The sequence below is a fragment of the Palaemon carinicauda genome, unplaced genomic scaffold (genome assembly GCF_036898095.1).
Source record: "Palaemon carinicauda isolate YSFRI2023 unplaced genomic scaffold, ASM3689809v2 scaffold113, whole genome shotgun sequence".
NCBI classification, from domain to species: Eukaryota; Metazoa; Arthropoda; class Malacostraca; order Decapoda; family Palaemonidae; genus Palaemon; species Palaemon carinicauda.
This window is the reverse complement of record NW_027168627.1, coordinates 59372-85240: the sequence shown is the minus strand read 5'-3', so window position 1 is coordinate 85240 and position 25869 is coordinate 59372. Positions and strand designations below refer to the sequence as shown.

At 40.3% G+C, this 25869-nt stretch overlaps 1 protein-coding gene across 1 annotated transcript; it reads right to left on the bottom strand.

Moving 5' to 3' along the window:
* On the bottom strand, positions 1-25402 carry LOC137635318 (uncharacterized). The gene is made up of 5 exons (XM_068367785.1): positions 25340-25402; positions 15873-16094; positions 12298-12390; positions 7032-7229; positions 1-2079 (listed from the first exon to the last, which is right to left on the bottom strand). The coding sequence occupies exon 5, from the start codon at positions 1312-1314 to the stop codon at positions 601-603; it is 714 nt and encodes a 237-aa protein (XP_068223886.1). The 5' UTR covers positions 1315-2079; positions 7032-7229; positions 12298-12390; positions 15873-16094; positions 25340-25402; the 3' UTR covers positions 1-600.
* Positions 25403-25869: the final 467 nt, after the last annotated feature.

The following is a 25869-nucleotide window of genomic DNA, read 5'->3' as shown; positions in this document are numbered from 1 at the left end:
TAATAAGGAGACATCTATTAATGCATAAATGAACAATGCTGAATCTTGTGAAATTAACTGATTTCATCTTGGGAGTCAAAACAAGAGTCTTTTTATTATTTAGGTATCAATTGGTTTCAAGATAACAGAAAACTTTATTTTTCTATAACAAATGTGGTAGTTACGAACTAAAAGCATCCAACATTTTCTTTTTCATGTTGAGATTCAAAATAGAACAACTTGCAACGTTTATATTTATTTACTTCTTGGAGGGATAAAGACAATGTATGTTAGCCCAATGCAATTTCTAAGGCAAAAAATCTTTTTCCTATTCAACAGTGTTCACCAAGTTGATTTTCATTTTCGTAGTCCTGAAGAGACAGTATTCTTTAACCTTTGGCACAGTATTACGAGAAGGTGTACGCATATTTGTGGCCATTTTGGCATTGCTGTCCATTCACTTGTTAAGCGTACTTCTGGCAAATATAGGATTTGGACAATAACTGGTAACTTCATAAATGCAAACTAAAAGACAACTTCATAAAAAACCAAATTCATTTTCCATATATTCTGTAGCACCAAAACTCCTAATCTTACCCTCATCATCACTTCATTCTTAACCTATTTATATGCAGTCATAAAACTACTGCTTCTAGAACCCTTAGCAGTATAAAAAGTCATCTCCTCTTCTTTCTCTGCACTCCGCGAAACGACCTCTGGTTCGTCGACATCGGTAAGACCAGCGACGTCTCGATCTGTATCCTCCTGCATTTCTTCACTTACTTCCATGGTGGAATCTTGCAATCCATTATTACTCTGTACATTTTCCTGACCTGAGGATTCATCCAAGGTTTCTGTAAGATTTTCTTCGCTCCTGTTAAAAGAGTTCAAGCTTCCCTGATGTTCACAAGCAGGTTTTGCAGACTTCATTTTCTTGAGCTTTTCTTTCAAACCTCCCAGGACAGATTCTACTCTCGATATGAGATCCTCTAGTTCTTCCTCCTCAACAACACCTTGGGGAAGGTTTTCTACTCTGGTATACTCTGCAGCACAATCCCCGGTATACCTACCAAAGTTGAGTGGGTGATAATTAAAATTATCCACGACCGTTTTTCTTGAGTTCACCGTTATTTCAAACGACTTGCAAGCAGCGCCAGGGATCTGCAAAAACTTTTCTCTGTCAAAGTTTCTCACATTCTCTCTTAAAACATTTAAATTAGCAACAGCCTCAGAATCCTCACTGGTATCAGAGTCTTCTGTATGTACTCCCTGTATGTTCAAGGGATGAAAGGGAGCAAAATGAGGCATGGGACACTGTCTACCATTGATGGTCATACAATCGAGTGGGAGCACATTTCTTGTTTCAAACTCGTTCTCTACGGGGACACGCTGAGAAACAGACTTATCAGAGGTGCCAAAACTATCTTCGATGTTTGTTTCTGCTGGAGAATGAAGCCTTAAATTTCTACGAGAATCATCATCTGTCTTTCTGGAAGTCTTGTCAACTCCATGAGAATAATTGGTTGGTGATTTATCTTTTCTTTGTAGACGTCTGTCCTTTCCTGAACGTAATGTCCTCTTTCTACTACTGACAGACCTTGCTTTGTTTACTGTGGAACTTTTGTGGTCACATTTCACACTCAAGTCAAGTTTGCTCTCTCCATCTGGCCATTCCACTCCGCTAACAAACAGTTTCGCTTGATGACTACTTTGGGAAGTTCTCTCTCTTCTTTGCTTGTATCCAAAAAACTAACTCCAACACTAGTCTTCGGCCTACATCCCAATGATGAACTTCTACTGCGGGACCTAGTGACTCTGGGGGAGGGAAGAGTGTGTGCAGGCCCTCCGCCCTTCATGTTCTCAGCCCAAAGAAAATCTGGGGTAGATGAACTTTCTGAAAGAATTGTCTTCGCAGCATTGCTGTCGTCGATGGTAGTCGAAGAAGGCAGTCTCTTCAGTGTCAAAGATCGAACGACCGCCTCGACAGACTCTCGTGAACTTTGCCTTTCCGTCGACGTTGCGTAGACTTTTGATGAGCACGCTATGGGCTCCCACTCCATGTTTCACAAGGCAGCGGCAGTGATCTTGATCCATAGCAAGCTGCAATTGAATATAATATGAGTAGTGTTTCATATACATTGTCAATCTTAACAACTAAATGATTGAATTCTGTTAAATGGATAATATTTTACGAGGAAGACCGACTGAAAAGTAGTCACAAAACAGAATTAACTAATGTTAGACAATGCAAACAGTTCGAAACTTTAAACTTTGAAGGGGGTAAAATAGAAATCGCCTATAGTCACACATATTCAACTTAGAACTTAATTCATTCCATCATTCCTTGTGACTTTTTTTTGTCATGAAAGTTAATTTTGATCTAATTTTTGAACACTGTAAACTTTGAATGATGCAGCGGATTAGAATTAAATTTCTTTGTAAATACTTAAAGCTTATATACATTTTCTTATTCCATTTGCACAAGGATAAAATTACAGAATTTCCTTTATACATACATACATACATACATATACCAAGGCACTTCCCCCAATTTTGGGGGGTAGCCGGCATCAACAAATGAAACAAAAACAAAAAAGGGGACCTATACTCTCTACGTTCCTCCCAGTTCCTCAGGGCTCCAATAAGGAAAGCATTGATGTACAGTACGTAAAAAAATTAGGAAATGAAGAAAATAAAAATGTTTACAAATAATAAAACAATGAAGGTAGCAAGGTAAAAAAAAACATGAAATAGATGAACTAAGAATTGACATGAAAATGAACCTACTAAGAAAATTTTCTTGGGAATATCATTGCAAATTTTGGTCATGGACACTAGAAGACTTCAAGAATTAACTGCATGCACACTATTACATGGTTAATGGTGAAAGTATAGAAGAATAAAATAAAACACTTCATTAATACTTGAAAAGTCTCAATAAATATGAAAATGTCTTCGAAAATTGTATTTTTCCTAACATACAAACCACGAACTACTCTCTCTTGGGTTATCTGGGGGCTTCAGCTCTCCCACGACCAGAAATCAAACCCCCCCACAAATTGGCCAACCACCTTTCCAGTACGACCTCCTCTATTGACCCACAATGCACCTAGAAGGACCTCTCAGAATCACGTATACCCAGGACTGCTTAACCCTTTTACCCCCAGGCTCTTTGGAAATTTCCAACCCCTAACCCGCAAGGGGTTATTTTTTACCCAGCACATTTTGCAGTATATTTTATTTAAATTGCTCTAACAGCCTTAATTTTTGTCATAGAGGGGTCAGGTTGATCGCATTCTCTTGGAAAATGCCTGATTTTTTTCAAAAAATTATCAAAAATAAGAAAAAAAAATGCTTATAGCATTTTTTGCAAGGACGTACCGGTACGTCCATGGGGGTAAAGGGATGAGTTTTGTGAAACGTACCAGTACGTCCTTTGGGGGTAAAAGGGTTAACTAACCCCATTCTAGTCTGAAGAAAACTACAGATCTCGACGCCTACTGAGAGGGGTTTCCGTGAGGAAGGCAGGAAGGGTAGTAACCCGAGAGTAGTTTGTGGTACAGTAAATATATTAGGAAAAATATAATTTTTAAAGAAATTGTCATTTGTTCCAACACGACACTTACCATGAACTACTCTCTCTTAGGAGACTTAGGAGGAGGGGAAATGGACCCAGGTAGGAGAGGTGCACCTTGAGGTCGACGAGAGGTGGCGGGCCTACCGGGAAAATCACTCGTACAAAAATACCAGAGAACCACAGATAAGACAATGGAACAATCACCCAGACAACGTCTTCTTGATCCAAAGGTAGCTGCCCGATAAACAGGGGAGGGGGGGAGGGGGGGTTAGTGATTTGAGAAACACTACTGCTCCCCGTTCGGCATAAAGTAGGCAATGTACAGACACAGTTAGATCCTCTGTTAAAAAACCACAACCGGGCCAAGTTTGACCCCTTCCCGAGACCTGAGAGAACAGTCTTTGCCATGTTCAATTGCTACTCGGTATCAAAATTTACAGTCACATATCTACGAGGGCAACTTCGTGCAGTGAGACTTTTTGAAGCGCCCTACGCTCTGGGACTTCTAAAAGATGGTAAAAGCTTCATTTTACACAGAGCAGAGAAATGTTTTTTTCATTGAAATGTAGATACCGTAGTTGGAACAAAAAGACGAAAGTAATAAGCTGCTTGCATAAAAGGAGAAACAAACAGTTATCTAATATCAAATGAAATACGAGTAATGTCGTTAACAGGTAGATATTTGCAATAGCATACCACAGACCCCCTGACCTTTTCCCTGCACTGGACGACTGACCTATTTGTATAGGACTGAACTACATAGGAACTGAGCCTCTACTAGGGGAATGGCCTTCTATTATTATTATTACTTGCTAAGCTACAACCCTAGTTGGAAAAGCAGGATGCTATAAGCCTAGGGGCTCCAACAGGGAAAATAGCTCAGTGAGGAAAGGAAAAAGGGAAAAATAAAATATTTTAAGAAGAGTCACACCATTAAAATAAATATATCCTATATAAACTATATAAACTTTAACAAAACAAGAGGAAGAGAAATTAGATAGGATAGTATGCCCAAGTGTACCCTCAAGCAAGAGAACTCTAACCCAAGACAGTGGAAGACCATGGTACAGACGCTATGGCACTACCCAAGACTAGAGAACAATGGTTTGATTTTGGAGCGTCCTTCTCCTAGAAGAGCTGAGGACTCCCTTCCTTTACGCAAGACGAGTTAATACAAAATTTAATATCTATTACTATCATTAAAAACCAGACTGCATATATCACCTTTAGAATTATGGCTAACCTTAAGACTTTACACATCTAGAAAATGCAAGTTGAAAGTTAGGCTGTGTGTTTAATGTATATACTGTATAATATTGCAAATCTAACTTACAGAACATGCGAAAAACACACAGCCGAAATAGGACCTGTGCGCCTAAGACTAAACTATTGGGTGGTCTAATATCGTCATAGGCTTGTTAACAGCCATTTTTCTCATACCATATAGAGATATGGTTAGAGAAGATACTCTAATTTTTCTGTATCTAATGTGATGTTTGTTTCTAGAGGTACGGGTTTGTGCTTACATTAGTAAAATTAGGCCCTGTTTCAATGTATAATCTCAGACATTGATGAAGTACAAATGTATTGTAAATTATAATCATCTATACATTCAATATACAACCATACCTTAACTTTGCATCAATAAATTTGAGGTGAAAATTAACCATTAATTGATAGTTTATGCTTGAGGGGCAATATATTCAACATAGGCTTCTTGTTTTACATATGGCGTCGGCATTGCCACAATTGTTTTCAGGACTTTAGTTAGCCTTACTAGATTGCCAGATCCCAAATTCTCCCCTAGAAGGATGGAAATACATAATTGTGAGCTTAAATGGAATTAGAAGAACCATGCTAGATTTTTTTTTATAGTGTAGCCTGATAAAAAACACCCATCATAGTTTGAAAAGAACACTGGAGAAATATTTCCATCTGGCAACACTGACTCGAGTAAGCAAGTAGCGGATGACAGGCGCGCAATATATCACGCCAACTGTTGCCGACGCGACCTATTAAAGCGGGCAAATGATCGCAGAAATTCAAGCATCGTGCCTGTCTTCCCTTTACTGCTGTGAAGAGGAAGATTTTCTTCTGCGGTTCGTGCGACTAGGCCTAGTTAGTTAACAGCTAACTTGGTAACACTGTGTGACTCGGCAGTGAGATGTTTTTTCAATTTTCTGTTCAGCAACAATTATCTGTAATTTTCAGAACCCATGTAACAAAGTCATCGCCATATTATTGCTTTATTACAAATAAGTATGGGATTCAGCGTTATGAAGCTTCATCTGTGGTGGATAATGGGGGAGGGTGGGCTGTGGCACCCTAGCAGTACCAGCTGAACTCGGTTGAGTCCCTTGTTAGGCTGGGAGGAGCGTAGAGAGTAGAGGTCCCCTTTTTTTTGTTTTTGTTTCATTTGTTGATGTCGGCTACCCACCAAAATTGGGGGAAGTGCCTGGGTATATGTATGTATGTATTACAAATTAACAAAATATGAGAAAATATAAAAATAACAAATTTGTAATTTTCCTAGTATACAAATCTGGAGCTTTTTATAGGGTATTCTTTCAGCTACGCCAACAGTATACCCCATAAATAGCGGAGGGTTTGCATCTATGCCGGAACAAATACTGCAGCAACAAGTAATACATCATAGCGGCGCCTGCTTGGATACCATTAGTTGGCATTTTTGCATGTAGATGTGTTGGCTAATCAGCTGACGAAAAAAAAAAAAAGTATCTTGTTGCCATGATTAATTATAAAAGTACATTCAAAATAAGTTTATTTATTACATATGAATGATGATTGTAGGCTTATATTTTACGTCAGGTGCGTGTGTATGTATGTCATTACTGAGGTGTTTGAGAGTTGTCAAACTGCCCTATACAACTTTATCTTAGTGTTAGGATAACACTAAGGGAACAAAAAAACGAGTCTTATGACATGGAAAATACGGTACTTCATAAATGCATCCCAAACACCCGCCCTTTTCAGTGTGGAAAATATAGTAAAGGATATTAGACAGCATACAGTACTGAGCTTCAGATATACAGTAATGGGTTTGTACTTTTAACCCTTTTACCCCCGGGCTCTTTGGAAATTTCCAACCCTTAACCCACAAGGGGTTATTTTTTTCCCAGCACATTTTGCAGTATATTTTTTTTTAAATTGCTCTAACAGCCTTAATTTTTGTCATAGAGAGGTCAGGTTGGTCTCATTCTCTTGGAAAATGCCTGCATTTTTTCAAAAAATTATCAAAAATATGAAAAAAAAAAAATTTTATAGCATTTTTTTGCAAGGACGTACCGGTACGTCCATGGGGGTGAAGGGATGGGTTTTGTAAAACGTACCAGTACGTCCTTTGGGGGTAAAAGGGTTAACGTAATTAGTTCTTTCAAAATATGCAAGATACAAGTACTGTACTATATTGCTTTTTACAAGACATGCAAGGACTAATATCTACAATGGAACTCACCTTATCCAAGGCTGTATTGGGAAAGACTTGCTGCAACAACGCGAGAAGCTTCGGCACTTTGGTCTGCAGGCGCCCCTTCAACTCGGCAAGCAGTTGATCGTTGAGAATCAGACAACATCGGCTCCAGGAGAAGTCTCGCCGGATGATGTCGTGCGAGTTATTAATGTAGGTTTTTAACTTTGTCTTGAAAAAATCATCCTGTAAAATAAAATTAAATTAGATTAGCAAGAAAATACTATGCTAGTCAGTGGCTCCACCTGAAATTTGTAAACTGGTATTAAAATAAAACTTACGTAAACATCATCTTCACTATATTATCTTGAAATGGTGAATCATTTAGTGACTGATTAACAATAATCATTGTGAAAAGTTGGCAATACGTAAGCTGCTTAAATCAAATTTTTATGGATTATAATCATCATTAATAATAAGGGATTTGGACGAAGGAAAAATATTTCTGGGCGAGGAACCTGCGTCGCCCAGTGAAATGCTCCTCTAGCATCATTTCTAAGGCATAGTTATTGCTGAATATACCAGAGAAAAAAAAGAGATGCCAGGAATAAACCTAACTCGCTCACCCATTGAGTGTCGGTATAGAAAACTGGGGCGTGATTGAACCACGACCATAGATCCCTAACCAATTAGACCTCTCCTTCATCAACATCCCCCCTCTCTACCCCCAACATCTCCCCCCCCCCCATTCTCATTCCTCCTCAGCACTTGCGTTTGTCAGACACGTTTTGTTTTGCTCTGTGTTGTTTTGTGTCTTTTGGAAGATGTCCGACATTTTAGAGATCCCTGCTCCCAAGTTGAGTATTATATTTGTCTGTTTGACACTTATTATTCTTAACCCTTTTACCCCCAAAGGACGTACTGGTATGTTTCACAAGACTCATCCCTTTACCCCCATGGACGTACCGGTACGTCCTTGCAAAAAAAATGCTATAAATTTTTTTTTTTTCATATTTTTGATAATTTTTTGAGAAAATTCAGGCATTTTCCAAAAGAATGAGACCAACCTGACCTCTCTATGACAAAAATTAAGGCTGGCAGAGCAATTTAAAAAAAATATACTACAAAATGTGCTGGGGAAAAAAATAACCCCTGGGGTTAAGGGTTGGAAATTTCCAAACAGTCTGGGGGTAAAAGGGTTAACCGTGTTTGGTTTTTTTGTTTTCGCTGCTGGGTGTCCCCACCAGTGAGGAAAATTCAAAAGATTCACTTTACTTGTGAATTTCAAAAGCAGTGGCACCACAGTATATCGATTCGCATTTTCTTCCAACTGCTCTGAAATTAGTCAATGATTTTCTAGGAAAATCACAAATTTCTAAAGTAATTTGTATTTTTCCTAATTATGCAACCCTCAGTCATATAAAGGGAGTTCAGTGGCCACTTTCCTCTTGGTAAGGGTAGAAGACATTTTAGCTATGGTAAGCAGCTCTTCTAGGAGAAGGGCTATCCGAAATCAAAACTACTGTTCTCTAGTCTCAGGTAGTGCCATAGCCTCTGTACCATTGTCTTCCGCTGTCTTGGGTTAGAGTTCTCTTGCTTGAGGGTACACTCGGGCACATTAACAAAACAAGAGAAAGAGAAATTAGATAGAATAAAGTTTTTATTGTTTATACTGTATAAGAAATATTTATTCTAAAGTTATTACTGTTCTTTGTCGATGTCTCACAGGATGTAGATACAGGAGAGGGGGTTCCTAGCCCCCTCGTCCCGTCCCTGCTGCTGCTTCCTCCGATGCCTTAGATGACCGCGGAGGTAGCAGCAGTAGGGGATTCAGCATTATGAAGCTTCATCTGTGGTGGATAACTGGGGAGGGTGGGCTGTGACACCCTAGCAGTACCAGCTGAACTCGGTTGAGTCCCTTGTTAGGCTGGGAGGAGCGTAGAGAGTAGAGGTCCCCTTTTTTGTTTTTGTTTTATTTGTTGATGTCGGCTACCCCCCAAAATTGGGGGAAGTGCCTTGGTATACATATGTATGTATTACTGTTCTTAAAATATTCTATTTTTCCTCGTTTCCTTTCCGTACTGGGATGTTTTCCCCGTTGGGGTCCCTGAGTTTATAGCATCCTCCTTTTCCAAAATAATAATAATGACGACTTTACAAACCTGTAATGGCCACTAAGAATTTAATCAATTTACATTCAATGTTTTGGCTAATCAGCTGACAGAAAAAAAGAAAAAAAAAGTATCTCGTTGCCATGATTAATTAAAAAAGTACATCCAAAATAAGTTTATTTATTACATATGAAATAAGGACAAGGATAACACGTGAGAACACAAGGGAAGGATAAGGGGACACAAAGGGATAGCTCAGGGATACCACGTGGGAACCACGCGGGACACAAAGGAGTCTGGGACATAAAGAGTCGCACTGAGGTAAGGAGAGCGTCGAGATGATATCGCGCCGCGACCAGAGAACTTACCGAGGACCGAGACCCAAGCTAGCAGGCTGCCTGACACGGGCCTAGCCTCAGGGCACGTATCCTACCACCTGAGGTTAGACCTCACAGAAAACGGAAGTAGGGTAAACTACACAAAACTCTGGTCGGATGAGAGGAGATTCCAGGTAACTCCCAAGAAAGTAGTTAGAGGTAAGTTTCCGTGTTGGAACAAAGTTGAAATAAAAGATGTGGACAGATAAAAGCTAAATAAGTAATAAAAAAGTTACGTAAGGACCTACTAATACAAGTAACAAATATACGTTACTTTTACCATGCAAACAAAAAAGAGCAAAGGCTAAATACAATCGCAGAAGGTCCTCAACTTACATTCATAGAAACAAACACATATCCAACTGATTTTATAAATCTCGGATATTGTATCAAAAGTTCATAATGAAATACAATATCATAATTCAATGAAGTAATCAAGACGACCTTTGCCATATGAAACTGGACAATTTGTTGACTTTTACGGCTGAAAATTGTACGCATGCGGGTCAGCTGATGCCTAACCAACAAAATTCAACAAAATCTGACATACAAACAGCTTCTCATATATACATACATATACCAAGGCCCTTCCCCCAATTTTGGGGGGTAGCCGACATCAACAAATGAAACAAAAAAGGGGACCTCTACTCTCTACGTTCCTCTCAGCCTAACAAGGGACTCAACCGAGTTCATCTGGTACTGCTAGGGTGCCACAGCCCACCCTCCCGCATTATCCACCTCAGATGAAGCTTCATAATGCTGAATCCCCTACTGCTGCTACCTCCGCGGTCATCTAAGGCACCGGAGGCAGCAGCAGGGCCTACCGGAACTGCGTCAAAATCCCTCGCCATTCATTCCTATTTCTAGCAAGCTCTCTTGCCTCTCTCACATCTATCCTCCTATCACCCAGAGCTTCCTTCACTCCATCCATCCACCCAAACCTTGGCCTTTCTCTTGTAGCTTCTCGGAACCTATTAAGTTTGCAAGCCGAGGATTTTCTGTAAATATTTCTACAATTTGCCCCCAAAATACCTTAAAACTAAGCCTCAGATTACCCAAATACCTTAAAACTAACCCTCAGATTACCAAAATACCTTAAAACTAAGCCTCAGATTACCCAAATACCTTAAAACTAAGCCTCAGATTACCAAAATACCTTAAAACTAAGCCTCAGATTACCAAAATACCTTAAAACTAAGCCTCAGATTACCAAAATACCTTAAAACTAAGCCTCAGATTACCAAAATACCTTAATACTAAGCCTCAGATTACCAAAATACCTTAAAACTAAGCCTCAGATTACCAAAATACCTTAATACTAAGCCTCAGATTACCAAAATACCTTAAAACTAAGCCTCAGATTACCAAAATACCTTAATACTAAGCCTCAGATTACCAAAATACCTTAAAACTAAGCCTCAGATTACCAAAATACCTTAAAACTAAGCCTCAGATTACCAAAATACCTTAAAACTAAGCCTCAGATTACCAAAATACCTTAAAACTAAGCCTCAGATTACCAAAATACCTTAAAACTAAGCCTCAGATTACCAAAATACCTTAAAACTAAGCCTCAGATTACCAAAATACCTTAATACTAAGCCTCAGATTACCAAAATACCTTAAAACTAAGCCTCAGATTACCAAAATACCTTAAAACTAAGCCTCAGATTACCAAAATACCTTAAAACTAAGCCTCAGATTACCAAAATACCTTAAAACTAAGCCTCAGATTACCAAAATACCTTAAAACTAAGCCTCAGATTACCAAAATACCTTAATACTAAGCCTCAGATTACCAAAATACCTTAAAACTAAGCCTCAGATTACCAAAATACCTTAAAACTAAGCCTCAGATTACCAAAATACCTTAAAACTAAGCCTCAGATTACCAAAATACCTTAAAACTAAGCCTCAGATTACCAAAATACCTTAATACTAAGCCTCAGATTACCAAAATACCTTAAAACTAAGCCTCAGATTACCAAAATACCTTAAAACTAAGCCTCAGATTACCAAAATATCTTAAAGCTAAGCCTCAGATTACCAAAATACCTTAAAGCTAAGCCTCAGATTACCAAAATACCTTAATACTAAGCCTCAGATTACCAAAATACCTTAAAACTAAGCCTCAGATTACCAAAATACCTTAAAACTAAGCCTCAGATTACCAAAATACCTTAAAACTAAGCCTCAGATTACCAAAATACCTTAATACTAAGCCTCAGATTACCAAAATACCTTAAAGCTAAGCCTCAGATTACCAAAATACCTTAAAGCTAAGCCTCAGATTACCAAAATACCTTAATACTAAGCCTCAGATTACCAAAATACCTTAATACTAAGCCTCAGATTACCAAAATACCTTAAAGCTAAGCCTCAGATTACCAAAATACCTTAATACTAAGCCTCAGATTACCAAAATACCTTAAAGCTAAGCCTCAGATTACCAAAATACCTTAATACTAAGCCTCAGATTACCAAAATACCTTAAAACTAAGCCTCAGATTACCAAAATACCTTAAAACTAAGCCTCAGATTACCAAAATACCTTAAAACTAAGCCTCAGATTACCAAAATACCTTAAAACTAAGCCTCAGATTACCAAAATACCTTAATACTAAGCCTCAGATTACCAAAATACCTTAAAACTAAGCCTCAGATTACCAAAATACCTTAAAACTAAGCCTCAGATTACCAAAATACCTTAAAACTAAGCCTCAGATTACCAAAATACCTTAAAACTAAGCCTCAGATAACAATATTTTTTCATTATTGCAATACCTTCTAATTTATCTACAAAAAAGTATACATAGTGAAACTCACATAAAGATGAAAATCTGTCTTAATCTGCTCCCAGTTGAAGAGGGGGAACCGGTTCAAGATTTCATTGGAAGGACACTTTTTCCGGTGTAAATTCTGTGGAAAACAAAATTTAGTAACAGCATTAGAGAGAGAAGCATCTTTGCTAAGGATATGTTTGTATTTGTATCTTTAAGATTGATAAAGTAAAGAACAGATGCTGAGTGCATTGACCATAATTAGGTAAAAATAAAACCAATAAGCATCACAAATTTTAAGCATTTTTGTACTTTTCCTAACCATACAAACACGAATTCTTCATGGGAGCGTGACTTCCGCAAAGCTGGTACGGTCGTTTCAACTTTTAACGAGGTCATAGGTAGTAGGTTGGCCAGGGTACCAGCCGCCCGTTGAAATACTACCGCTAGAGAGTTATGGGGGTCCTTTGACTGGTCATTCAGTAGTACATTGGATCTTTCTCTCTGGTTACGGTTCTTTCCCTTTGCCTACACATACGCTGAATAGTCTGGCCTATTCTCTACAGATTCTCCTCTGTCCTCATACACCTGACAACACGGAGATTACTAAACAATTCTTCTTTGCTCAAGGGGTAAACTACAGCTCTGTATTTGTTCAGTGGCTACTTTCCTCTTGGTAAGGGTAGAAGAGAGACTTTAGCTATGGTAAGCAGCTCTTCTAGGAGAGGGACACTCCAAAATAAAACCATTGGTCTCTAGTCTTGGGTAATGCCATAGCCTTTGTACCATGGTGTTCCACTATCTTGGGTTAGAGTTCTCTTGCTTGAGGGTACACTCGGGTACACTGCTCTATCTAGTTTCTCTTCCTCTTGTTTTGTTTAAAGTTTTTATAGCTTATATAGGAAATATTTATTTCAATGTTCTTATTCTCCTTGAGATATTTTATTTTTCCTTGTTTCCTTTCCTCACTGGGCTATTTTCCCTGTTGGAGCCCCTGGGCTTGTAGCATAGTTATCCAACTTGGGTTGTAGCTTAGAAAATAATAATAATAATAATAATAATAATAATAATAATAATAATACTGTAGTGGTAGGTGCCTGATTGCAGGCGTGCCGAGGCATCCAACCAAGCGTGACTTAAAGGTCTTAGGTTTTCATGGTTCGGAAAAATCATAAACCGGTTATATAGGATTAACAACTTCCGGCCTCAGGTTACAAAATTTAGGTGCCAGTATCTTATGATGAATCGCAAATAATTGTACTCGATAGAAAATAATGGCCAATTTCGGTCTTTTCTGGCTTTTTTATTCAATTTTAGTAGGTTATGTTAGTCATAGAATGAGGTTATTTAAGGAAGGCATGTCCCTGGGCCTCCCCGGAACCTTTCCCCCCACCGGCAAGCGTGCTGTTCTGTGTGTGTGTGTGTGTGTGTGTGTGTGTGTGTGTGTGTGTGTGTGTGTGTGTGTGTGTGTGTGTGTGTGTGTGTGGCGATGGCTCCCTTACCGCGCGATGTCTGGCAGCCTCGCGTGGGGGAGGGCGCAAGGTCGAGCTGGAAGATCGGTAGGTCAGCTGGCAGGACGATCAACACTGGAAGTTCTGCTTGATCCTCCGAGGCGGGGTCTCTATGAGAGACCTCTCCCGCGAACGAGAGAGGTACCCTTCGTAGAAGAGACTTGGCGACACTCGCAGGCTTAAGCACTGGAGAGTGCCTGTGTGCAATCTCAGGAAACTCTAACGATGTGCGCTGGTGCGCAGGGGAAACCTGGCGCTTAAGGGAAGTATGCGCAGTATTTGCCCATACGCCCTTTTTTCCCCGAAGGGATTGATGCCTGTTTAATGTAGGTCCACAGCGCGTCAGCGGTCAGGAACGGAGATGGCAGGTCAGCAGGTCTAGGAGATGGCGAATAAATCTGCGGAGAGGTCCGGATCAGCAATCTGAGCTAATCAGGAACAATCCTCTGAAGAGGAGTCTCTATGAGTGGCCTCTCTCGCGAACGAGAGAGGTGAACACTTCGTAGAAGAGACTTGAAGACACTGTTGATGGCGCCCCTTAGGGCTGTTGGATCAGCAAGCTGACCTTATATGGAGCAATACTCCGAAGAGGAGTCTCTATGAGTGGCCTCTCTCGCGAATGAGAGAGGTGAACACTTCGTAGAAGAGACTTGCCAAGACTGTGCTCCACCCCTGAAGGAAGAGAAACTCAGCAAGGGAGGAAAAAAGTCTGGCCGAAGAGCAGCACAGTAGTCGACGGCGATGAATTATTAAGGTATGGGAAGTTCTCCCTCTGCAGGGAGAAGATCTCACACCCGGGGAGGGAACCTCCCTCGGAAGGGAAGTTATCCAACCCATGGAGGCGAACCTCCTTTAGCATTCTAAGATGATCTTAAGTGCTGGCATATTGTCACTGGAGAACTTCTAAGAGAAGAAATAACGCCCATGACGACGTCCTTTGAGGGACGGCAGTGACAGCAGACTCCCCAGGCACAAACAGGACAGCTCTACTTCGTTGGCACTCTTTAATCAAACGAAAAAAAAACTGCATAGTTAACTGGGAAAATAAAATTAAATAATTATTTAACAGAGATTCCCCAGGGAGGAACTCCGAAGAGTAACCCCGCGGGAATAGCAAAAAGTAAGAATTAGAAATTAAGCATGCGCCCTCCTCTTCCACTGAAATTCACGGGAGAAGGGGGAGGGGGGAGTAATTGTAATAAAAACAGAATTATAATAATCTAAATCATCTAAGAATGTTCACTAACAGTAAGAACCACTGACCCCCGAAGGGAAGTGTTCCCCACAGAGATGCTGAAAAGTTAAAAATACAATTAGATTTCATTAAAAAAAATTGAGACAAATAAACAGAATAGCAACCCAACCCGCAACGGGAAAGGAGCTTCCGTAATAGTACGTAGTAGTATTAAGGGGTGAACGACCTCGAGTAGAGAGAGAGACCATAGTCAATCTAAACTCCCACATTCCCTTCACTGAGAATCCAAGTTCCCCTTTGGAAAGGAGGAACAGCGAAGATAATAGATGAATGAAGAAAATCCAGCGATGACGATTCTCCACGGCGGCCGAGTTAATGGAAAAGCCGAAGGAACGACCGAAGGACCAAGAGGGAGAGGCCGTACCCCATGACGAGAGACCGTGGTGGCCTTGCACTACGCAGGTGTCGTTGTCGTACATCACACACACAGCACAAACACTGAAAAGAAAACTTACTACATTTCTATACACAAAGATATACATAAACATTAAGAATGTTTATATATGTATAACAAGTATAAGAAAAAAGTAAGTAAAAAAAACAAAAAGCATTAATGGCTGTCAAAGAGGCAAGGGTGAGAGCGGACACGTCCGACTACCACCCGAGCCGAGAGCAAAGTGAGCTCAGCACAGGTGTGGAGGGGGGGGGGGGAAGCAGGCTACCCTCCCTACCCCCCGCTAACTAGCGGTGGGGTAGTAAACCCTCGTTAAAATTCTTATGGCTCGTCATTTCAGCTACGCCGAAAGTAATAACCCATATTAAATAGCGTGGTTTGTATTTCAGTTACGGAACAATTAAAGGTTTATTTCAAGTACTTAGATGTATAGGAAAAACTAAAAAAAAACTACAACTCACAAGTAATTTAGCTGCCACATAAAGCTGGATTAAAGTTCCGTATAACCGACGGCATCACTGGAACGAGATGATCTTCAACAAATCTTCCAGGAGATGCTCGAGAGGCTCCACATTCTCTGCCGTTTTTTTCTGCAGACAACAGCTGAAGCCTTCTGACAAGGAGGGGGAATCCCCTGAAGAAATCTGGCCTCATATTTTCTTCTTGAAACTTTGCTTCAATTTCTGAAAGATGTATTCAATTAAATGTCAGGGTACAGCTTCACAGTACAGTAATCAAAATAAAAAAAGTGATTTTCCTATTCTCTAAAATCTAAACAATCCATATTTTCCAAGTATTTTGTATTTCACCTAGCTATACAATGACCCAGTCCTATAAATATAAAATTTTTTTAACATATTTGAATTTTCCAAACCATAAAAACCTGAGTGTTTTAATAATTAGGAGAAATACAAATTGAATCTATGACTTATTCCCATACATAATACAAACCTTATACCTTCAAGTGGAGGCTCATCCTGAGGATGGCAGAAATATCGATGTGCTTCGATTCTGTAAAAGAAGCAAAAATCATGACTCACGTCAACCTCTTAACTACCTGAGCATAGGGATATCACAGGTGCTAGACAAGGCCCCTGCTAAGGATTAGTGGACAATCTAGGAGGAATCTACATCCTTCCGGATATGAGTATCCGAATGTATAAGTATTATAAGATGACTGGGAACACACCTTCTCTCCATCCTTCCCCTTGTACAGATGGACGTGGAAAATACTTCAATAAAATAAAGTAAAGGATACGGTCTCTGTCGAATAGCTTACCTGCATGGATCGTATGATCCAGGTACGTAGCGTCACAATTGTTAAACCTTAAGGTAGGGGAGCAAGAAAGGAAAAATGCCCAGACATTCTTACAGCACCTTTCATTCTCGGACTTGTATCGCAAACACTATCTAAGAAAAGATGCTTCTTGTCCCATGATGGTGCTAGGCTTCCTATACAACCCGCTGAAAAGGTATCAGAGGTCCTAAGGAAAATGGGTCAAGGGAGTTGTGGGTATACTCCTGCAGGTAGTGGAGGTTGTCCAACGACTCCAGACGCCTGCCTTCAGCAACTGCGCCAAGGACGTGTTCTTTCTGAATGCGAGGGTGGAACAGATTAATTTGACTTTGTTGGTTAGAGGAATAGGGAGACTACTCAAGGCTTTCTCAGAAGCAGAGTATGGGAGTTTAATGGCCTTACAAAGCCAGAAAGTGAGTGTGTTCTTGGAGATCGGCTGAGGAACAACTTATACTCTAGCTTGAAATGCCTGGTTCTCTTATGATAGCAACGTAGAGCTCTAATACGACAGAGAAGTAGGTCCTGTTGATCGTTAGTCACATCTAGAAGAGGGTCATAGACTCTGGGGTTCCGAGTCTTGGCTACAAACTCTGGAACAAAGGACATCAAGGCCTTTTTCCATCCTTCAGAATGACGAACGACATAGGAGATGCCATGCGACTCGCCTACTCTCCTCATCAGCGTCAGACACCTGTCCAATGCTCAAGGGCTCCAACGGAGTGCGTTTAAGGGGACCGCCCAAAGGACTCCTAAGGTCATGAGAACCCGCAGGATCAACATGACGATAGCCCGAAGGTTACGAACACCGTGAGGAGAACCAGCAGGTTCAAAAAGACATCTCCTCACAGCACGAGGAGGAGACCGTACAGGATGGAGAGGGATCACAAAAACTTCCACCCTACGATCCTCTGGAGAGGAACGCAGAGCAGACTCCGCCCGATGGGGAGACCGATCCAGCTCTAAAGCTACTTCCTCCGCAGAGGAGGTTTGTTTTTCCGAAGGAGAACGTCGCTCAAGACAAGGCTCTCGATCCGCCCCTGGAGGAAAACCATAAGCGTAAGGGGGACCGCCGATGCCCAGAGGCAGTCTTCTCTTGAGAATGAGAGACTCGTTCCCCGAAAGAGAAGTGATACCTCGGTACTCGACCATAATCCGTTCGAGATCCGTGTTCGACCTCCGATTTGTTCGAGTACCGAATTTTTTTTCCCCATAAGAAATAATGGTATATATTCTATTCCGTTCCCAAGCACTCGAACAGGCCCAAAATATTAATAAAACGTGTACCTAAACAACAATAATTATCTAAATGTGTATGAAATTGGTCAGAAAATCCTATAAAACAATTTTAAACCATTTACTGTACTAAAATAAAACAATTTTAAACCATTTTCTGTACTGTAGTGAACATACCTTTGAGCAGCGGTTCGATGGCATACAGGGATGGATGTGGAGAGGATGGAAGGGGGAGGTTACTGCTTGGAAGGAGAGTCCCCTTCCATGATGTGGCGGGGTAGTTCTCCTTCAGGAGTTGTTTCTCTCTCCAATGAAAGGGTGGGCAGATCTATTTCAGGGGTTTCTTCTCTTCTTTGTCTCTTCTTTGGAGGAGAAACAGGCTTTGATGTAGCAGCTTTCTTTTCTTTTGTGAAAAACTGGTCTATTGTTAATTGTTTCTTCCTCCTCTGCAGTATTCTTCGAAAATGATACATGACACTATCATTAAACATATGCACTGCCCGGTTTGCTACTGCAATTTCTGGGTGGTATTTTTCAGCAAAAGCCTGCACATCTGCCCACTTGGAACAAATTTCATTGATGAGAGAACTTGGAACATCCTCCCTTACCTCATCCTCTTCTGAAGATTCCTGCTCCACAATCAGATCCTGCTGCTGTTGTTGTTGCAGGTGCAACAATTCCTCCACAGTCAACTCGGTAGAATGGCTTTCTACAAGCTCATCAATATCATCCTTGTCGACCTCAAGCCCCAAACTCCTGCCCATGACAACAATTTCCTCAACGACATCAGTGTCATCAGAAATTACAGGGGTAGCAGTGCTTGGACCCGCCTCTGGTTGGAAACCTTCAAACTCCCTCTCTGTGACACATGATGGCCACAGCTTACGCCAGGCAGAGTTCAATGTCCTATAGGTCACACCTCGCCAAGCTTGGTCAATCATGTTAACAGAGTTGAGGATGCTGAAGTGTTCCTTCCAGAATTCCTTTAGGGTCAACTTCGTGTCACTGGTCACTTCAAAACACTTTCTGAAAAGGGCCTTGGTATAGAGTTTTTTGAAGTTTGAAATGACCTGTTGGTCCATGGGCTGGAGTATGGGAGTAGTATTGGGGGGCAAGAATTTGATTTTGATAAAGCTGTATTCTTCTTTCAAGTCATCCTCGAGACCTGGAGGATGTGCAGGAGCATTGTCCATAACCAGAAGACATTTCATTGGCAAGCTCTTTTCAATGAGGTAAGCCTTAACCTGGGGGGCAAACACTTCGTTTATCCACTCAGTAAAGAATTGTCTTGTGACCCAAGATTTAGTGTTCGAGCGCCACATAACTGGTAGTGCACTTTTACAAATATTATTTCGTTTGAACACCCGGGGGTTGTCCGAGTGGTACACTAACAAGGGTTTGATCTTGCAATCGCCACTTGCATTTGCACACAGCAACAATGTTAGCCTATCTTTCATTGGCTTGTGACCTGGCACCTTCGTCTCGTCCTTGGTAATGTACGTATTGGCTGGCATTTTCTTCCAAAATAACCCAGTCTCATCACAATTAAAGACTTGTTGTGCGATCAAATTTTGTTCATTTATGTACCGATCGAATTCCCCCACGTATTTATCGGCTGCAATTTGATCCGAACTAGCTGCCTCCCCATGCCTAGTAACACGATGAATACCTGTTCTATTACGAAACTTTTCAAACCAACCCCTGCTCGCTTTAAATGTAAATGAATCACTTTCACTGGTACTCGGACTTTTCTTCACTAATTCTTCATAGATATGCAACGCTTTTTCACAAATGAACGCTTCACTAACACTTTCCCCGGCCAACTGTTTTTCTTTAATAAATATTAAAAGCAACTTTTCCATCTCCTCAATCACTTGTGGCCTTTGCTTAGTTACCGCCGTAACTCCCGTTGCAACATTCGCCTTCTTAATCATTTCTTTATGCTTTAAAAACGTAGAAATGGTCGACTTCGCCATTCCGTATTCTACCGCTAAATCGGACACTCGTACACCATTCTCATATTTCGCTATAATTTCCTTCTTCAACTCGATCGTTGTTCGCACTGTTTTCCTCTTCTCCTTCCCCTTAACACTCATTACTTTCTTGGGACTCATTATGAAAGCTAAAAAAGCAATTAAAAGCACTGAAAATCACTAAATCACAACGAATGCTGATCGCGCGTTGTCTGAGTGACGCTCTCGAGAGAACTGATGCTTCCCGAACAAGCGAGAGTGGCCGAGATGGCGCGATCATCACAAAGCCCATGCGGTCGTCACGTGTTCGGCTGGTCGAGTACCGAATTTTTGGTCGAGCACCGCAGCAAAAATTTCTCGAAAATTTTGGTCGAACTCCGAATTGTTCGAGTATAGAGTCGTTCGACTACCGAGGTATCACTGTACCTGCTTTGGAGAAAGCTCTGCTACAGCCCCTGCTGGATCAGCAAACTCCTTAGAGTCGGAAACAGACTTAAGGCCTGACCGACGGGCTGCAGCGCCTGCTACAACCCGCAGCTCTAACGCAAAAGCTGAACATAAGTTTTCTCTCGCAAACAAGAGGAAAGTTCTCCTGAAGGAGGACATCGCCTAAGACAAGCTATCTCCCAGCTCTATGGGAAATAAGCGTAAGCATAATAATCTCTCTTGCAAGCGAGAGAGAAGTCCTCCTGAAGAAGGACATCACCTAAGACAAGCTTTCTCCAAGCTCTATGGGAAAAAGCATAGGCGTAACTATCTCTCTCGCGAACGAGAGAGAAGTTCCTGCCGAAGGAGGAACAAGCCTTGGATTTGCTTTTCCCCAACTCAAGGGGAAGAAGCACAGTCTTCGGCGACGAGATAGCAGAAACAGATCTCACCGAGCTGTCAGTAATTCTTCCTGAAAGAGGGAAGGTTGTTAAACGGCTGAAGTATGGAAGCTCTCCCTCGGAAGGGGGGGCAGCCCAACTCGGGGGAAGGTTAACACTGGCAGCACACTATGCTTCCCATCACCAAGCCTTGTTCAAGTTGAAGGTCAGCAACGAGTGCTACCTCGTAAGGTGGGCAGCTAACGAACTGCCACAGGAAGTGCAGGACATTGACCAGAGCGGCTGAAGCCATCGGCATGTCGGTGCTATCCGTTAGAAAAGGTAATAAAAGTTGTGATGAATTACAATTCATAACTCCGCTGCATAACAAACTATTCGAAGAATAAGTCCCCTTCCTTGTAAGAGAATTCCTCGAAAGGGAGCGGAATTGTTATGAACTTTAGCTCAAGTACTGAAACAAACACACGGGAGTTTCAAGGAACTGTCGGCCATCCACACAGGGGAGGGCGGCAAGATAGGGGAGTAGTCGTATCAATACAATGAAAACTACCTTACGGCGGAGACAGCCGGATACGTTGTCAACTGTAATTTAAAGTTACAAGTACTGTATTTCACAAAATACTAGTATGGTTCCATATATACACGCATATATATGTATGAGATAAAAACACACACAAAAGAATAAACTAAACAGAAAAGCAATCAAGGCAAATCTGTGCGTAAGAGAAAGGCAGCATGTCCGTCCTCTACCAAGCCACAAAGTAAAGTGGTTACTCAGCCGAGAGGTGTGAGTGAGCGGGGTAGCCAGTCTACCCCAACCCCCACCCGCTAACTAGCAGATGGGGTAGTTATCCCTCACAAAAATTATCATGGCTAGTCTTTCAGCTACGTCGAAAGTAATAACCTTATAAATAGCCGAGGGTTTCTATTAACGCCTAAACAAATACTACAGTACAGTATATAAAACAATAGAATATTTACATCTGTGCAATTGTACCACATGCATAAACTGTTCAAATACTTATTTTGTGAAGGCCTATTTGGTCGACTTCCAGAGTGTGTGAAAACTCTGAATCAAGTCCTGTACCCCCTAACTCCGGTCGTCCTCATAATTATGATTGCTAGAGTCCGAAGAATTTGGATTCAGCGACTTCAAAAATGGTACGAATGGTCAAGATATATATTGTTTGTTTGCATGTGAATTTATTTATTTGTCCTCTTTCCTCCCAGAATATACAATAACAATTTTACCCATTCAATCAACACCAAAGCTGGGTTGAGAAATACAACAACGAAACAAGAGTCTGGGGGCAGAACTCCACATTAAAAGAATTTTGAGCACATATTAATGGAATTGGGGTATAAGTACTTGGTTGGGACAGGCATAAACTTTTTTATCACTTGTCAAATCTATTTTCTCTTGGGGAAAATGCTGTCTATCTTAGTCTGAAATACGATATTATGAAGCTTGTTTTACGAATTATGAAATTTGATTTAGTTTTACCTAGCTAGGAGGGAACCCGGGTAGGAAGCAAACGCAGAGTTGAGACAGCCTTACGGTAAGCTAAGGATACAGCTGTCTAAGGAGAGCCGCAGCCCCCCACCCCTCAGTAGATAAGTAGGTAACAATAAGGATCCTAGGTTAGGTTACATTAGGTTGTGTTCTTGGTTAGCTTCCATTTTCAATACTGTATGTAATTTTTCGGTTAATATATGATACTTTAATTACTAGCGAAACTGAAAATCGCTATAAGGAATGGACAAGTGCTGGCTAGTTTAGCATTTTTCTCTGTATGGTAAATGGGGGCTGGGGCATAATAACTTACGTAATAGTTGATTAAAATGTGAGGGCTAATTCTTACTTTAACTCCATTGTTTACATTTGGTAGATTGATGGCGAGTTATTGCGCATATGTTGCTTGCGTTTGCTTTTTCCCGCTGTTCTGTTTTTTTTGCATGACAATCATTGCCTGGCTTTTTAAACCAAATAAAAGCTTCCAAATGTTTATGCACAAGTTCCGGGATGCCATTCTACAACAGCCATTTATTTTAGCACCTTCCCCTTCAGGTTCAGCTTGACCATCACAAAGACATCTCAAAGAGGGATGCACAATCTATTTTGAAAATGTATTTTCTTTTTTAATTTGGTGTAATTTCATCTGTCAGTAATTGATTATAATGAAAACACTCCATTCAGTGTATAGCTATTGTTGATGATGTAAAAGAAGAAAATAACCCTGAAATAAAGACCAATGGGGCTTGCTAGCACAGCTCAACATGTACCGGTTGCCAGACATAGGAGCAGGGATGCAATGTTAATTTTGCGAGTTTAGAGAGCCACGGCAAAGAAAAAACCATTAAAAAGACATTTAGTGAATAATAGATAATCATAATACTTTAATTTTCAGCCACTTACATGAACCATATATTTTTCCAACTTGTTACCTTGTGTTTATTTTGCAATTCTGACCATTATTATTGCTGCAAATCACTCGTTTTTGGCATTTCCTCACCCAACAAACCCCGATTTCCCACTGGAGTTCACCATAAATTTTTTTTCAAAGGGAGTCCAAAACCTCATCCAAAACCTCAAACAGGAGGTTAGCCCCAATAATCATTGGCAGAAATATATCAAACATGAAATTAAAGTATCATATATTTACCCAGAACAATCCAAAGTACAAATAAATACAGTACACGGTATAAACTCGTCATGGAGCAATAAGGAGGATGGATAATGCGCAGGAAGCATAAGCTCATATTCGCGCAAGAAACCATGTACAGATGCACAAATGGGAGCAGAAACCTCGGGGTGTACGTATAAAAGCGGCCACCTGTGTGTATGATGACGGCTGACTATATAATAATACAGCAGTGTAAGGGGGCATTAGCAGCCCCCACCCACCCGTTAGGTAAGTAGGTAAGGACACGGCTTATAGGTTGGATTAGGGGAGGGAAGTTTAGTTTAGTTGGTGTCTATATTTTATGCTCGCTGGAGGAACTGGCCGCTGATATACAAAGGCTCCGAAACCTCCAATTCACAAAACATGATCTAATGAATGAAATATACATTTCAGGGGAAGAGGATCCCCATATTTTGTGCTATTTTTCGAGGATTTATTATGCGTCCCAGAGAGTAACGTACATAGAAAAAAAGGTTAGTTTTACCATTAATTATCGATTCGCCAGTAAATCTCCCCTACCCTAAACTCAAGGTTCCCACTGACTGGCCCCATTACTGTAGGATATATTGGGGTATATCTTATTAACTATTTATTTGCAAGGGAAATAATGGTTGGAGCTTTTGTATATCAGCAACCAGGATATTTCTGTAGTGAATTACAGGGCAATGTAACCTAGGAAATAAACTACTGTTTCTTACAGAAAAAATTACGCTCTCTTCAAAAATGACACTCGTTTCCGTCGCAAATGAATAGTTTCAGAAATATTTATACATCTATATCCTACGATAATGGGGGACCCCCAGTGGGAACTCGGGGTTTTGGGTGGGAAAAACATACTGGGGAAACGATATATAATTGTTTCCCTATAGTAAATAATGTGAATTAACTGAATTTGATGTTCATTTCAATCGGAAACAAACAGATCAACCAATTCGGATAACTTTGAGTTGCACGGTGTCACTTCTCTTACGAAAGAACGATAACATTAGCAACGTTACCAATAATACACAGTGTTACCAACGTTGACGTATGGTACACAGAGTTACCAACGGCACGCTGACATTACTAAAGATAGTAATGATAGATATTTCCATATGTATTTTAAATAATTTCTTCACATAAGTTTTACTCAATATATAAAAAGTACAAAAAGGGCACAGAACCTAACAAACCCACCTAACCTAGCCTAGTAGTATGATAGGTCACAAAATAACATTTGATCTACATCGGACGTTGGCAGCACTGGTTACTGTATTTTTTCATGACACAATCTTTGTAACGGCGCCTCCAAAGTTTATCCAGATATACTGTTTTGTATTTTCCTCCGGTTATTATAATTTCAAGAAGATAATGTATAGAGAAGAAAAGGCTTGTTTTACGTTTATATATCGATTCCCCAATATGTTTTCCCCACCCAAAACCCCGAGTTCCCACTGGGGGTCCCCCATTATTGGAGGATATAGATGTATATATATTTCTGAAACTATTAATTTGCGACAGGAACAAGTGTCATTTACGAAGAGAGCGTAATTTTTTCTATAAGAAAAAGTAGTTGTTTTCCAAGGTTACATTGCCCTGTAATACACTACAATGAAACCGCGACGAGTTCCTCTTGTGTTGATTAATAATGGACATCAACTTACCTAAACTTTTCCCCCTAACCTAACCTACACGCTGTGTCCTTACCTACTTACCTAATGCCGTATTCTAAGTTAGCCGTAAGCGTACATGCAGGTGGCCGCTATCCAACATACACCACAGTTTGGGACAATCATTAACAGGACAGACGGAATTATAGCTCTTAAATTTCACACAAAATCCCAAATATATGCATTTAATTATTTCAATCACGTTTCAAACGTGTCCCTATGAATTACACAGGATGCTGAAAAGAGCATAAAATACCAAAATTACCTAATGACCAGGTTAAAGTTGAATTAAACAGCGTGGCTTTCTCACCCGGCACTCACTTTGTTTACATTTATGGGCGTCGTCTGTTGAGTGGTTTAGGTTGCGTTCTGTTTTGTAATTGAGAAATTTTATACATATATTAATTGTATTATTCAAACTACTATTACATATTATAATATTAGTAATAAAGATGATAATATTAAAACATATTTATTGACATTTTCCGAAATGATATTTATTTTATTTTGTTTGTTATGTTTTGGTCTAATAATCTGTTCAGGTTCAGGTTCCTGGTTCCTTCCTGGTTCCTTTTTACTCACTCCGCAAAATAAATTTGCGGGCACTCTATCATTGATAGGTGCAAAGCTTCTAAGCTTTATCTTATTATTGTTAATAAGTTTATATTACCTGTGACTTAAATAAATTAATACCGTAATGAGATTCTCAATCTGTACTTTTATTCCCTTCTACCTTGAAATTAGATAGGATAACACCTTGCTATCATCAGTTTTGGCAACCTATTGTGGTTAGTT